Source organism: Mus caroli, unplaced genomic scaffold (assembly GCF_978045245.1).
Source record: "Mus caroli unplaced genomic scaffold, Mus_caroli_1 scaffold_6, whole genome shotgun sequence".
In the NCBI taxonomy this organism is placed as follows: domain Eukaryota; kingdom Metazoa; phylum Chordata; class Mammalia; order Rodentia; family Muridae; genus Mus; species Mus caroli.
The window spans coordinates 8210662-8225000 of record NW_028227261.1 but is presented as its reverse complement, the minus strand read 5'-3'; the positions used below and the strand labels follow the sequence as shown (position 1 = coordinate 8225000).

The 14339-nt window shown below is 52.4% G+C and overlaps 2 protein-coding genes across 7 annotated transcripts in view; one reads left to right on the top strand and one right to left on the bottom strand.

The window, feature by feature from the left end:
- The window catches only part of Mad2l2 (mitotic arrest deficient 2 like 2), a 16212-nt gene extending 9464 nt beyond the window's left edge, over nt 1-6748 (top strand). Inside the window, exons 2-10 of one of the 3 annotated variants that reach the window (XM_021159859.3) lie at nt 754-1394; nt 1695-1744; nt 1825-1943; nt 4083-4154; nt 4623-4723; nt 5326-5420; nt 5698-5771; nt 6144-6236; nt 6412-6748. In XM_021159859.3, the coding sequence (XP_021015518.1) occupies nt 1705-1744; nt 1825-1943; nt 4083-4154; nt 4623-4723; nt 5326-5420; nt 5698-5771; nt 6144-6236; nt 6412-6453 (636 nt within the window). In that variant the 5' untranslated portion in view covers nt 754-1394; nt 1695-1704 and the 3' untranslated portion in view covers nt 6454-6748. Of the gene's footprint in view, nt 1-753; nt 1745-1824; nt 1944-4082; nt 4155-4622; nt 4724-5325; nt 5421-5697; nt 5772-6143; nt 6237-6411 lie in introns of all 3 variants that reach the window. The other 2 variants (XM_085838597.1, XM_085838598.1) reach the window with 2 other exon arrangements.
- An 87-nt stretch (nt 6749-6835) lies between these two features.
- Fbxo6 (F-box protein 6) lies at nt 6836-13914 on the bottom strand. 4 transcript variants are annotated; one of them, XM_021159861.3, is made up of 6 exons: nt 13711-13914; nt 10688-10975; nt 8396-8522; nt 7933-8028; nt 7376-7511; nt 6836-7240 (listed from the first exon to the last, which is right to left on the bottom strand). In XM_021159861.3, the coding sequence occupies exons 2-6, from the start codon at nt 10944-10946 to the stop codon at nt 6971-6973; spliced, it is 888 nt and encodes a 295-aa protein (XP_021015520.1). In that variant the 5' UTR covers nt 10947-10975; nt 13711-13914; the 3' UTR covers nt 6836-6970. The 4 variants fall into 4 exon arrangements, with proteins under 4 accessions (XP_021015520.1, XP_021015521.1, XP_021015522.1 ...); XM_021159862.2 differs by lacking the exon at nt 13711-13914 and adding an exon at nt 13638-13706; XM_021159863.3 differs by lacking the exon at nt 13711-13914 and adding an exon at nt 13527-13642.
- Nucleotides 13915-14339: the final 425 nt, after the last annotated feature.

Sequence of the window (14339 nt, the reverse complement as noted above, 5' to 3'; positions counted from 1 at the left end):
TTCACTGCTACTTCATAACTGCAATTTCACGACAAGTCAGGAATTGTAAATATCTGATATGCAGAATATCTGATATGCCACCCCTGGGAAAGAGTCATTTGACCCCAAAGGGGTTGAAGCACACACATTGAACCACTTCTTTAAATTCTCTTGGCTTCTAGGCCTGCCATGTCACCCCTAACTCCAGACCATTTCTCTAACCTCAGATTTTCTTTCAGTTAAACAGAAGGGTGTGAGTTCAGCTGAATTCTCACCTAGGGTCAGAACATATTGCACCCGTGAAGGCTTTGGTGAAAGAAGGAACGTTCCTGAGCCTATTGTACATCTATAAAGTTGGGCTGTAAAGGCAATACTTAGCTCCTAGGGCTAATAAAGGAATTAATATAAATCAGAGTTTGGGGAGGTGGAGAGATGGTTTAGTGGTTAAGACCACTGGCTGCTCTTCCAGAGGACGTGAGAGGTAGGGTACTGGGTGTTGAGTGGTGGTTTCAATTTGTAGCACCTATATAGTGGTTCACAATCATCTGTAGCTATAGTTTCAGGAGATCTGACGCCCTCTTTTGGCCTTCACCTGCACCAAGCAGTCACGTACTGCCCAGACATAGATGCAGACAAAACACCTACGCACATTAAATAAATAGAATTCAGGGTTTGTAATACAAAAGGGTTCCGTATAATGGATATAATTCTCATACTATTAAAATGATCCGAGGCCCTTTCGACTCCTCTGGAATTGAGTCCGTACCTCTACAGGAAGGATCCTGGAGCAGCACTGCTGCCCGCCCCCTCCGCTTGCTCACGACACAGACAAGTCCTCATTAGGCTCGTCCGCAGAAAAAAAAGACGGCCAGGAACCCACACGTATTCTGAAGATTTATTGAGTCAACTCCCAGACACTCAGCCCAGCGCCTACCGGCTGCAGCTTCCAAAGGTCAGCTATTGAGAAGAAACCATGGGACACTTAGTTCTCTAGGGAGGTCAAGCCCCGATGTTACTTGAGTTCCGGGTCGGGGTGGAGCGTCTCGGGTGCTTCTTACCCGTCCCTGTCCCCGCCCCCAAGCCTGCGGATTCGCTTTCGGTTGGGCCAGCTAAGAGTCCGGGGACGTTGACTCTGGACTAGCAGCAGATGTCGCTGCCCTCCCTTGATACCCAGCTGTGCTTGCAGCTGGTTCTCTCTTGCAACTACTAAAGAAAAATGCCCGGGAGGAGAAAACACAGCGATCATACGCAGAGGCCACCGAAATCTCTTGATCGCTCCCACCTGAAGTCCAAAGGCGGCTTAGCTCGCTCCTTGGAGATTCCTGTCGCTCAGGCGGGGCTCCGCCCCTAAACTCCACCCCCGAGCCTGCCCCGCCTCTCCCAACAGGGCGAGGTCCGGATTGGACAGCTCCGGGGTAGGCGTGGCTTATGGTTGGTGCTGGGACCGCGGGGGCACCGCGTTGGTTACTGAGGCCAGGGGATTCTGGAGTAACGCTAGGGGTCTCAGACGGTGGTTCCTGTAGCCCGGTCGTAGATTGGAACCTGAGGTCGAAACCAGAGCCGGCGAATCGGGGAGGAGCGTAGAGAGGGCGGGATTTCCGCCGAGAGGGATCCGGCCGCTCAGGGGGCGGGGCTTCCCCCGACCGGGCTGCGTTTCCCGCGTGCGGGGTCTGGTGCCGTGAGTCCCTACAGACACCCTCCACGCCCTCCCCCAGGCGGCCAAGGATGACCACCCTCACGCGCCAAGACCTCAACTTTGGCCAAGGTAGGGATCTGGGCCTGCGGGGGGTGGAGGGAGTGCGGTCCTGGTTAGAGTCCTGCTCATCAGCTGTGTCCCCACCACAGTGGTGGCTGACGTGCTCTCCGAGTTCCTGGAGGTGGCCGTGCACCTGATTCTCTATGTGCGCGAGGTCTACCCGGTGGGCATCTTCCAGAAGCGCAAGAAGTACAACGTGCCGGTTCAGGTGAGCCCCGGTGCCTTACTGGGTTTAAAAACCTTTATTCTACTTGCAAGCTTCCTCACTCCTCAACAGAGGCTGATAGCGGACAGCCTCCTGTCTCTCACCGCCCAGCCCTTCCCTCCCTGAACTCAGATGGAATTCTCTGGGTTAGATGGTTAGCTCTCTGGATGAGAGCTGTTCCAGGCGTGCATTTTAAAGGAGTTTCTGAGGGTTGGATAGAGAGGATTCCCACTGTCCGGCACCTTCTTTCTCTTTTCATTCTCCCTAAACTCTAAAAAAATATTTATTAGCCAGGCAGTGGTGGCTAATCCCAGCACTTGGGAGGCAGAGGCAGGTGGATTTCAGAGTTCGAGGCCAGCCTGGTCTACAAAGTGAGTTCCAGAATAGCCAGGGCTATACAGAAAAACCCTGTCTAGAAAAAAACCAAAAAGAGGCAGAGGTAGGCGGATTTCTGAGTTCGAGGCCAGCCTGGTCTACAAAGTGAGTTCCAGGATAGCCAGGGCTATACAGAAAAACCCTGTCTCGAAAGAAAAAAGAAAAGAAAGAAAAAAAAGAAAAAGAATATTATGATTAATTATTTGAGATAGGTCTCCTTGTTTAGTCTTGGCTGGTGTGGATTCTCCACTATGTAGGCCAGGCTAGCCTGAAACTCACAGAAATTCTCCTGTCTCTGTCTCTCGAGTGCTGGAAACAAAGGTGTGAGCCACCATACCTAGCATTTTACTTTTTTTTTTTTATTAGGTATTTTCCTCGTTTACATTTTCAATGCTATCCCAAAAGTCCCCCAGCATTTTACTTTTTTTTTTGTTTTTCGAGACAGGGTTTCTCTGTGTAGCCCTGGCTGTCCTGGCACTCACTTTGTAGACCAGGCTGGCCTCGAACTCAGAAATCCGCCTGCCTCTGCCTCCCGAGTGCTGGGATTAAAGGCGTGCGCCACCACGCCCGGCTGCATTTTGCTTTTTAAGATTTATATTAATTGTGTGTGTGTGTGTCTGTGTCTGTGTCTATGTCTGTTTGTTGGGGGGTGTTCACTGAGGCAGGAAGAACACATGGGAACCCTTGGCATTTGGAAGATGTGGGGATCTGACTGAAGGTCCAGTGGCCAGTGCTTTTAGTTTCTGAGCTATCTCTCCAGCCTCTGTTTTTATTTATTATTATTATTATTATTATTATTATTATTGGTTTTTTCGAGACAGGGTTTCTCTGTATAGCCTTGGCTGTCCTGGAACTCACTCTGTAGACCAGGCTGGTCTCCAACTAAGAAATCCACCTGTCTCTGCCTCCCAAGTGCTGGGATTAAAGGTGTGAGCCACCACTGCCTGGCCTTATTTTGTATTTTGAGAAATCTAGACCTCATGTAGCCTAGCCTGGGCTCACAGTTGTTAGGAAGCTGGGGCTAGCCTTGAACTCCTGATCCTCCTTCATCAACATCCCAAGTGCTAGGATTACTGGAGAATATGCCCACGCTTCTTGTGTTTGGTTTTATTTTCCAAGACAGGATTTCTCAGTGTGGCTCTGACTGTTTTGAACTCTATGTAAACCAGGCTAACCTCAAACTCCGAGATCTGCCTGCCTCCCAAATGCTGGGGATAAAGATGTGGGATACCATGCCTGGCTCCCGGTTTTAACTTTGGTCAAACAGTAGATGTGCTGTCTTCCTCTCAAGTCCCTTTCCCGTTGTAAGGGGGTCAGAGGCACTGAAAACAAAGAGCTACTAAGCACCTTGTGTGTGAGATGTTAAGTCATTTGCCTGTGGCTACACAGTTTCTTTCTTTCTTTCTTTCTTTCTTTCTTTCTTTCTTTCTTTCTTTCTTTCTTTCTTTCTTTCTTTTTTTTCTTCCCCTAGATAGGGTTTCTCTGTACATTACCAGCTCTGTAGACCAGGCTGGCCTCTTTCAACTTAGAGATCCGCCTGCCTCTGCCTTCTGAGCGCTGAGATTAAAGGGGTGTGCCACCATACGTGGCCTGACAGAGTGCCTGTCTTTGAGTATCTCTCCAACGTTAAGTTAATGATAGGTTGGGTCCCTCGGACAGGAAGACCTAGGAATGGCTGTTCTTTGTCCAGAGATGTATGTGTGTGGGTTATCGCTGTTTCTCCTATTTGTGCCTTGAAATTTAACAGCCCTGTGGGGTTGTGTGCAGATGTCCTGTCACCCGGAGCTGAACCAGTACATCCAGGACACACTCCACTGCGTCAAACCTCTCCTGGAGAAGGTGAGAGGGGGCCCCCAGTCCTAACAGACACTCCGCACCCAATCTGTTCCTCCTTGCTTGTGGGCTGAAGTGCTCATGTCTTTCAACAGCCAGAAGCCTCAGTCTGAAGACCACCCCCAGCTAGCAATAGGTCCCAGGGTATGTAGGTCCCATCAGGGATGTATCAGCTGAGCCAGATCTATGTGGGACCTGCCCTGAAAGATCTGGTTCTTCTTATGTCCACATCCCTCCTGGGCTGGGCCCCTTGGGTTTGTTTGTTTGTTTCCCTATTATCTTGTCCTGGTATGAGACTTATTGGGGAACCTACATGGGAGCCAGACATCTCTTCCTGGCCTGTACTATTTGAGAATTGGGAGCCAGCTTGCACTTCTCAATTGCTGGGCTCCTAGGTAGCCTCAGCCAGTGCCCTGTCCTACCTCTCCCTGGGCCTTATGCATAGCTCTGGAGCGGGGGTTCCTGTGCTTACAGAACGATGTGGAGAAGGTGGTGGTGGTGATTTTGGATAAGGAGCACCGCCCAGTGGAGAAGTTTGTCTTTGAGATCACTCAGCCTCCCTTGCTGTCCATCAAGTAAGCTGTCACCCTCCCTCAGCTGGTTGCTGCATCTCTCACAGGGATGCCTCTACCGGCGCCACATGACCTTAGTAAAGACCCTGAGATGGCAATATATACTGTTAACATCTGAGAGACACTCTGGCCACAGAACTCTGTGAGTCAGACAGAAGTGACGGTCACCCCTGGAGCATCCTAGGAAGTGGTGAATGTTAGTCCCTAGCCCTACTGTGTAGATGGAGAGACCAAGGTCCAGAGAATCGACCTGATTGGCACCACTCAGTGGTTGTAGAGCCCAGGATGCTGACCAAGTTGACTGGTTACCATGGCATCTCTTGTAGCCACTCAACTATGTGTTCTCTGTGCCAAGGTAAGGACACTAGATTCACAAATCAGCTCCTCTCCTGGTTAGGTGGCCTCAGTCAAACCCTTTTTTTTTCTCTTCCTGTCTCGGGGTCCTGGAGGTGTGCAGACTTGAGCGGTACCCTGCCTCCATTCTGTCAGGTGGGTGGGACTGAGCTGGCTCTCTCCAGCAGCAAAGGGGTTTGTCCCAGAGAGCACTGGGTGCCGGAGTTGGTGGGGGAGCACGGTAGATGGGCAACCTCCTTCCCCATTCCCAGTTCAGACTCCCTCCTGTCTCATGTGGAGCAGCTGCTTCGAGCCTTCATCCTTAAGATTAGTGTGTGTGATGCTGTCCTGGATCACAACCCTCCAGGTGAGATGCCCGACTCCCCTGCTGTTGCCCCGGTTACCATAGCATGCTGTCTTCTTCCTAGTTGACTGCCCTGAACAACCCTCTTCCTCTCCATCCTTCAGCACCTGAGAGTGTCCCCTCCAGGACTGACAGGCACCCGCTCGCTGACTGTATCTCTCTCTGCATTTGGTCACACTTGCCATTCTGTGGGGGGTGATGCCCAGCCAGTGAGGGAGGGAGGGAACCAGCCTAGGACCTAAGCAATGGGAGCTGAGGCTGCTTAGCTTTGACCTTGCAGGCTGCACGTTTACAGTCCTCGTGCACACAAGAGAAGCTGCTACTCGAAACATGGAGAAGATACAGGTCATCAAGGTGTGTGTGTGTGTCGGGGGGTGGGGGGAGAGCAGGGGAGGGTGCTGCCTGTGGCTGGCACTGTTGTTTACTGCACTGCCTGGTATTAAGTGGGCTCCCCTGTGCATTACCCATCTGACCACATCCGTGTGTACCCAAGGGTGAGAAGAACCACAGTGGAGCAAGGTGTTGAGTGGCTAATTCTCCCTGGCTCCTCTGAATGGAGTCCTCCAGAGACCTTATTTACCCTTTGGTTTCAGAATCATTTTAGAACCACCCTGAACCTAAAAAGTGTTCTAGCTCTCCACACTAACTCTCAGAGTATGGGCCTGGAGGGGAGGGTTAGCAGAGTGAGGGGAGACTGAGGTGTAGCCCCTTCTAACCCTCACCTAGGACTTCCCATGGATCCTGGCAGATGAACAGGATGTCCACATGCACGACCCCCGCTTGATACCCCTAAAAACCATGACGTCAGACATTTTAAAGGTAAGCGGTCAGGGGATGGAGAACGTTAGGAGGCAGGGCCTAGAGCTACTTCCAGGCTCGAATCTGCTGCCTTGGGGTTGGGGGGTGGGGTGGTCCTCCAGCTTTCTCCCCTTCCTCTGAGTCTTCCCAGCAGGCACCTCATGGTCTGACCAAAGCCACTTCTCTACTCTACCAGATGCAGCTCTACGTTGAAGAGCGAGCGCATAAGAACAGCTGAGGGCATGCCTGTCACCGGCTACCCAGCTGTCCCACTCTGGGGCCCCAGCCCAGGGCCCCAGACTCTAAGTGCTCTTATTGCCTTGACATGTGGCTGCCCCTTTGGTCAGGCTGCCCAGCCCTGCTTGCCTTCGTGAGGCAGCCTTCCCAGGAGCTAGGGAAGGATGCGAGGACACACACCATTTCTCAGCAGCCTCCTGGGCTCAGCTGGCTAACATTGTCCATCTGAAATACTGTGCCGTGCGTTATTGTTAATAAAGTGGCCCCAAGGGCTGACTACATTGTCATTAACCAAACGAGATGAACAAGTGTATCAAAGCTGCCCTGAGAAGGGGCTCTTTCTCAGAGTGCCAGCAACCCACCTGTAAGCCCTCAAACCAAGCTGGATTACTGAAAACATTTATTACAACAAAATGTCAGAGCTGTGGGTGCCAACTATCACTACTGAGTTGATGGGCTTGCCCAAGGTTGTATAGGGCAAGTCCCAAGGCTCATGGGACTGGGAGCCTGACTGCCCACTAACGCCTTAGCCTTTGCCATAGCCCTTGCCAGAAGATACCCTCATGAGTGTTGGAGCCTGAAGCTCGCCGTCTCCTTCCGTTTACTACAGTTTCTTCCGGTAGAGTTCTGGCAGGGGGAGGGTTCTTGGCTGTCCTGTGGCTGATAATGATGCTGCTGTTGGTGACACGGGGGCCGTACCAGCCTTTCCAGAACTGAGTGTCCTGGCCCCCATGTTGAAAAAGGATGTGACGGACACCTGGAGGGTAATCAGAGAAGGTGTGGGAAATCTGGAGAGGAGAGAAGAGGAGACCATTAAGACTTGCCATGGGGAGGACCGCCTGGAACTGCAGAGCACTTGCCCCTTCTCCCTAGGACCCCGCCCTGGGAAGAGTGAGTGGCAGGACAAGCAGGCAGGGTCTCACCTCTTGCCATTTGGCATCATTCCACTGTTGGAATGTCACAGGTGGAGGCTCAAAAGAGGCCAAGACAATGTAGTCCGCAGAAGCCAGCTGTACCCGGAGTTGATAGGTGCAGCCACAGTCTGCTCTGGGGGCAACCCTGGGGGGGGGGGTAGAGAAGGCTGTGAGCTTGAAAAACCACAGTGGCTTCCTACAGAGACACTGTCCAAGCCTGTCACCATATGGTACATTGGATGAGGACTGTGCTTGTAACTGTGTGCTTAGCCCAGTCCTGGTCCTGGGCTCCATCCTTAGCACTACAGAGATAAATTCAAGCGGTATGGGGTAATTAGAGGGAAGGGGTGGGAGGTGCTACATAAGAAGGCATGAGTTCCCGCCCAGGGCAGCTAGCTCATTGGGAGGCCTCACTGTCCATCTGAGTCGACTGTGGGGGGGGGGGAAGGCTGATAGGGGAACGAGGCAGAGCGGGGTGGGGTTGACCTGTGGCTCTTAGGGTATCCCTTGCCTCACTGTGGGGGAGAGTTAACCCTCCCCCCACAGTGAGGACACAGAGCACTTACCAGTCCTTAACCACAATGTCGGGCCGAAAGGTGTCCATCAGCTCCTCCCAGTAGCCCTCGGCTTTGAGGTCCACCATCTGGGATTTGAGGCACATCCTGGGGGCAGGGGACAGGCTTATATTGCCAGCATTGCTAACCAGAGTCCTTCCTTGCCAGGTAGGTGGCTCAAAGGACCCAGGTGACTTCCAGGACATACCCAGCCTGGAGCTCCTTGGGTCTGTCTGAGGGAAATGGGGAGTTAGATTTGCTCTTCCCTAGGGAGTATTTGGTCCCATGGGATATTATGAAGTGTTGCAGATTCTTGCTCCTGACGTGACCTCCTGTCACCTGAAACCCAAGTTGACTGCTCCTGGACACTCCTTGAGCTTCCAGAGGCCCCCTCCCCCTTATCCTACCAGTTGGTAGAGTCTCCCAGACTCTCTGCCCTCAGCACAGGCTGCCCCTGCCCGCAATCATCACTTACCCAAAGGAGGTGACAAAATACTTCTTGACCTTGTTGTCAGGAAAGCTTGTGCCACAGCTCCCAGGGAGCTTCTCCACCTTCCAGTGATCCCCTCCGTTGGAGTCTATCCGCCATGATCTCAGGTTCTCTGGGGAAAAGAGGAAGCACGGGTGAGATCCCCTTGCACTCTGCCAGCAACTGCATCCCTGAAGTATACACTTGAAATTTTGAGGCCTTTTCTGGTGCTGGAAGACTTCAGGAGTGGTGAGATGGTTTTGGCTAGGGCTTATTTGGGCTCAGATTTTCAGATTGGGATACGAAAGGATTAATCAGGGCTGGTGAGATGGCTCAGTGGTTAAGAGCGCCGACTGCTCTTCCGAAGGTCCCGAGTTCAAATCCCAGCAACCACATGGTGGCTTACAACCATCTGTAACAAAATCTAATGCCCTCTTCTGGAGTATCTGAGGACAGCTACAGTGTACTTACATATAATAAATAAATCTTTAAAAAATTAAAAAAAAAAAGAAAGGATTAATCAGTTTGCTTCTGTAGTATATTAGGGAGCAAAGTTTAGCACCCAACCAGTCCAAGAGCATGACTTCATATTGCCAGGGGCCCCTACAAAGACCATGTTTCAATCCATAGAGAGTATGATCATAAGGCCTGTGATGGAGTAGACCTTATGGCTGATGGGAGTTCTTCCCAACGTGGCCACTTACCTGGCCACCGGCTTTTCCAGGCTTAGGGGAGGAGAGGCCTTGGTTAACTGTGACCCAGATTCTATGGGCCAAAGGAGCCCACTGTTCCCACAAGATCAGATGCCCTTTTCCTGGGCAAATGCCAAGAGGACACATTGGTGTCCCCTGGGCTGGTGGCTGCAGGAGTCCTGTGGTATGAGGGGCCTACAGGAACAGGGTTAGATCCAGGGGTTCTCCCCTTCAGATCAAGTATAGCAGAGCCAGGAAAACACAAGTGTTACTTGATGGTGGCCCGGAACCATCACTAGAACTCTGCCAGTCCACTCTCTATCCCTCCCTCCAAGAGCCCACACGGTTTTCATGTGTTCTGGGAAGCTTCCCAGTAGAGAACCAAAGGAAGACAAGAATTCCAGGAGCTGGGCTGGCATGAGCTAAAAGCCATGGGAGATTTGAGCAAGGCTAGGCTGGCCAAAGTCAAAGCTGCAAGGTAGCTCTGTAAAAATGTCCCGAGATAAGCTGGTGGCCTGGTTGGGCAGCTTCTGAGTGGAATCTAGGGCAGGTAAGGAGATCAAGTATCTGAGGCGTTGCCTGTAGGTCCCCTGACTGGCGTGAGCCTTGGCAGGGTGGCCCTCAGTGGATGACCGTTCTGAGCCCTAAGCCAAGTCACAAACCTCAGGGCCCTGAGTATTCTGTTGCAGAGACAGGCCTCTTACTGCTTGTCTGTATTCCAGAACCTCACAATCAGGAGAGGGAAAAGATGGCAGATATCTGAAGTGAAGACAAGGCCCTTGTTTTGGTTTCTAGTCCGGGTCATTATGACTGTCCCAGAACCCACTCTGTAGACCAGGTTGGACTTGAACTCAGAGATCTCTGCTTCCCAAGTGCTGGGATTAAAGGTGTAAGTTGCTATGCCCGCCTCAGACAGGACTCTCTCATGGCCACTGTGGTGAATGGAGAGAAAAAAAGCCCAACAAAGACAAGAGAGGCTGGGAAAAAACAGACTCAAGCCAAGACTGCTATGCTCGAAATTCTCCCTCTGATAGGAGGCTGAGCTGCCACATCTGTAAAGGCCCAGAGAGTCCCTGGACAGACAGCAGGAAGCCTGGAAGGAGCCACAGGGGACAGGTGCCCTGCCCAGTGATACACAGGGTCCATTAGACCTTTACATTGTCACAAAGGACAAAGGTTCTGAGAAGTGTCACAGAGCCATGCAGAGCTGGTGACTAAGGAGAAGCTGTCATCAGGTGTCAACCCAGTGGGTGAAGATGGCTATGCAGGTAAGGTGCTTGCTGTCAGGCCTAACAACCTGGGTTGGATCCCTGGGACCCACATGGTGGAAGTAGAGAACCAACTCCACAAGCTACTCTCTCTTCTCCGAGCGTCCCGCGGCAAGCGTCCCGCGGCATGCGCATGTCCCCATCCCCCAAACATTCCTATAAAACAATGTAACAGATGAAGACTCTAAGCAGGTCCGAGACCCAAAGAATAAGAAACCAACGTGTAGGACTGTTAGGGACACGGGGACATTTGTAGTTAGCGTGGACAGGCAAGCACCAAGGCCCCGCGGTTCAAGGAAGTAAAGAAGGCTCCCAGGACTCGCCCCCGGCCGGCCCACCTTCAGCACACGGGTTCCGAAGGAGGTTCCTCTGCAGACTGCACAAGATATAGAAGACCTTCCAGTCTTCCACAGGCTCACACCGGTCTTTGGTGAAGAAGCCCTCTCGAAGGCTCTTGCGCTTCCATAGGGACACCACATCGATGAGGTCTCGCCAGAGGCGGCAGACCAGGCGGCAGTTGCGCAGCAGCTGTGGGGCCGGGATATGGATGAACAGCTCCAGGAGAATGTTCTCTGGCAGCTCGTTGATGTGGACCATGGTGGCAACAGAGAATTATGTTCCCAGACCTGGGAGTGGTAGGGGGAAGACAGTGAGCTGAGGACCTGAAACAGCAGACTCCTCCCTTCCCATCAGGTTCTGGATCGCAGGTCCACCCCTGACCGGAAACCCTGCTAGGAAGCGCTTACAGGGTGGGGGTGGAGTGTGGCCCTTGGAAGTCCTCCGGGCCTGTTCTAGGTGCGTTTGGAAAAGATGTAATGTGAACAATGTGTGGGACTTGGCAGCTTGTGCTCCAAGCACTAAGGAGTCTAAAGCAGGACGATCTCTTGGGCTACTACTAGGTCAGGTCAGCCTAGGTTGGTTTTCAAAAACCACAAGAACAAAATTAAGCTCTTAAAAATTTTTTGGCGGGGGCTGGTGAGATGGCTCAGTGGGTAAGAGCACCCGACTGCTCTTCCGAAGGTCCAGAGTTCCAGCAACCACATGGTGGCTCACAACCACCCGAAATGAGATCTGACGCCCTCTTCTGGTGTGTCTGAGGACAGCTACGGTGTACTTACATATAATAAATAAATAAATATTTTTAAAAAAATTTTTTTGGCAGTGCTAGCGATGGGACTTAAGGCCTCATGAATCCTGAGCAAGCACTCTGCTTGTAAATTGTGTTCCAGGACTTCTAGTTAAAGCCCTTAGGGTAGAGGTAGGCGCCACCGTAACTGCCTGGAGTCAGAGTTACTCAGAGAGCTAAGGGTGGAAACTTGCTTGAGCCCAGCAGTTCTAGGCCAGTCTGGGCAGCAGAGCAAGACTGCTGCCTCTCAAAAAAGAAAAACAAAACAGAACCACAAAATTTTAAAGACGTCTTTTTCCCCACTGAAAAATAATTTGTTTAGATGCCAGGTGTGTATAAGCCAGCATAGGGAGGCGGGGGTGGGGGGGGGAGAGGATCAAGTTTCCTAAAACAGCCTGGGCTACACAGGAAACACGGTCTCAATATCCACCCCTCACTCCCAAACTGCTTTGTTTTGGAGCCAGTTGGCCCTGTGACCTGGAAAGAGTCAGGGCCACTGCGCTGTCGCTTTAAGTTCTCGGAGGCCAGTCCTGCTTTTGACACTGCAGTAAAACGTCCTTTCAAGACTCACTTCACCTAGCCAGAGGTGAAGCTCTCTTACCCTGGGGACTTAACCCAGGTGTGAGGTGGGACCCTATGTTGTCACTCAAATGAGCACACCTGCCTAAGCCCCGGTGAAACTTTCCCACCCACTTTCAGGGAAACAAAAAAATTCAGAGTTCTCTGAATTTTCAGAGCCTTTCCTGGAAGCTTGTGGGGGCTTCTGTCTGAGAACACAAGAGGATGAATACACTCTGGCTCTCCGGAATATTTACTACACGAAGGAAAGGGATCCCAAGGATCCCTTAAATGCTTAGCTAGGGACGGGCAGGGTCTTTCAAATGCTTACAGTTTTTTAAACGTCCTGTGTCAAAATACAAAATGATAAGCCGGCAGTGGTGGTGCACATGCCTTTAATCCCAGCACTTGGGAGGCAGAGGCAGGAGGATTTCTGAGTTTGAGGCCAGCCTGGTCTACAGAGTGAGTTCCAGGAGAGCCAGGGCTGCACAGAAACCCTTTCTCAAAAAACAAACACCAAAAAAAAAAAAAAAAAAAAAGCCGGGCGTGGTGGTGCACGCCTTTAATCCCAGCACTCGGGAGGCAGAGGCAGGCGGATTTCTGAGTTCGAGGCCAGCCTGGTCTACAAAGTGAGTTCCAGGACGGCCAGGGCTACACAGAGAAACCCTGTCTCGAAAAACCAAAAAAACAAACAAAAAAGATTAAAAAAAAAAAAGAAAGAAAAAAGAAAAGCCCAAACAACAAACCTGAGTGGAGGCACACCCTCACAGTCCCAGATACTCGGTGGAAAGTTTGAACTTTTTGTCCCAACCTAATCAATTTAGCTCGTCTCAAAATACAAAGTAAAAGTAAATAAGACTGGCAATGACTCATTTAGTAGGACTGTGAACTTCCAGGCAGGAGGAACAGGAATGTCTCCCCCTCAAGGCTGGGGGGGGGGGGGGGAGGAGGGGGAGAGGTGCTGCCCGGTGGTAGCATGCTTATCTAATACTTGGGAGGCCCTGGGCTCCATCCTAAGGAAAGGACAACCAACAACAATCTTTACTTAAACTATGCGCATTAAAAGATGTCGGCAACTCCTAAAAGCTGCCTACACGGGTGAGTCACTGTGTCCCGAGTGAGGGTCCCCCCCTGCCGTGGCCCTGATGGCTTTCCACTCCAGTATCACTCTCACCCCAAAACCAAGCCACCTTGCCAGGGAGACTACAGTGCCCCTGGTGTGCCTTAGGGGGTAAAATCCACACCAGGCTGCGTCTGGGTCACGAGCGGACGTCCTACCCTAGCGCCTGAAGCCCGGCGTCCCAAGGAGAGGCGGTGTCGCCACTGTCCGGGACCCTCGCGTGCCTACAGCAGGCCCGGCGTCCCCGCGTCCCGGCGCCGGACTCGAGAGCACCTGCCGCACCCCTCCCAAGTCTCCCCACGACCGCGTGACCTGCGCCCGGCCCCACCCTCCCGCCGGCCACCCGCGGTCCCCGCTGCCCAGCGGCCGCGACCTGGGCACGGGGGAAGGGGGGCCTCAGCTCTCCAGGGCCTTGGGCCTGGACCTCGGCGACCCGGTCCTCTGTCACCTCGCCCCGCCCCGTCTTCCCACTGGCGTCACGCACCGACCAGCGGGCCTTCCGCGTCGGTGCGAAGATGGTGAGCTCGGAGCTCTAGGATCCCCCCCCCCCCCCTCACCAAGCTGCTGCTCCACCGGCCGGGCTTCCCCGGCTTCCGTCTCCCCCTCCAGGCGACAAGCGGTTCAGCAGCTTGCTCCCACCTCGGGCCTGCTTCCTCCTCCAGTGAAGGAAGCTCTACTTAGAATCTAGTCCCTACCAGACAGGCGATTGGATCTGCCCCACCCATGGGGAGGGGCAGAGTTGTACCTCCTCTGGCTTTGGTTTTTGGTTTTGTTTTCTTGAGACTAAGTCTATTTATCCAGGAGCTCACTCTGTAGACCAGGCTGGCCTTGAACACACAAGAGATCCACTAGCGTCTGCCTCCTGAGGCTGGGATTAAATGCCTGAGCCATCACCCGGTGTCCAACCTCTTTCCGGGTTTCTCTGAGGATTCTGGTCCTAGTGAAAATTAACTCACAAAGCATTTATCAAGTGCAAGCGGAGGACAGCTCAAGGGGAGGTCAAGGCAGGTGGCTGTGAACTCTGGCCCATCCTAGCTTACCCCATCTGTTCTATTTTGGAGTGAGATAATTAACTTTGACAAGCATTGTGCATCTGTTGTGTGCTGGGATCAACCAAAAATCAGTAAAGTTCTGGTCAAGGTGACTGCAGAGCCTGGCATGAACCCCTTGGATTGCATTCCCGGGC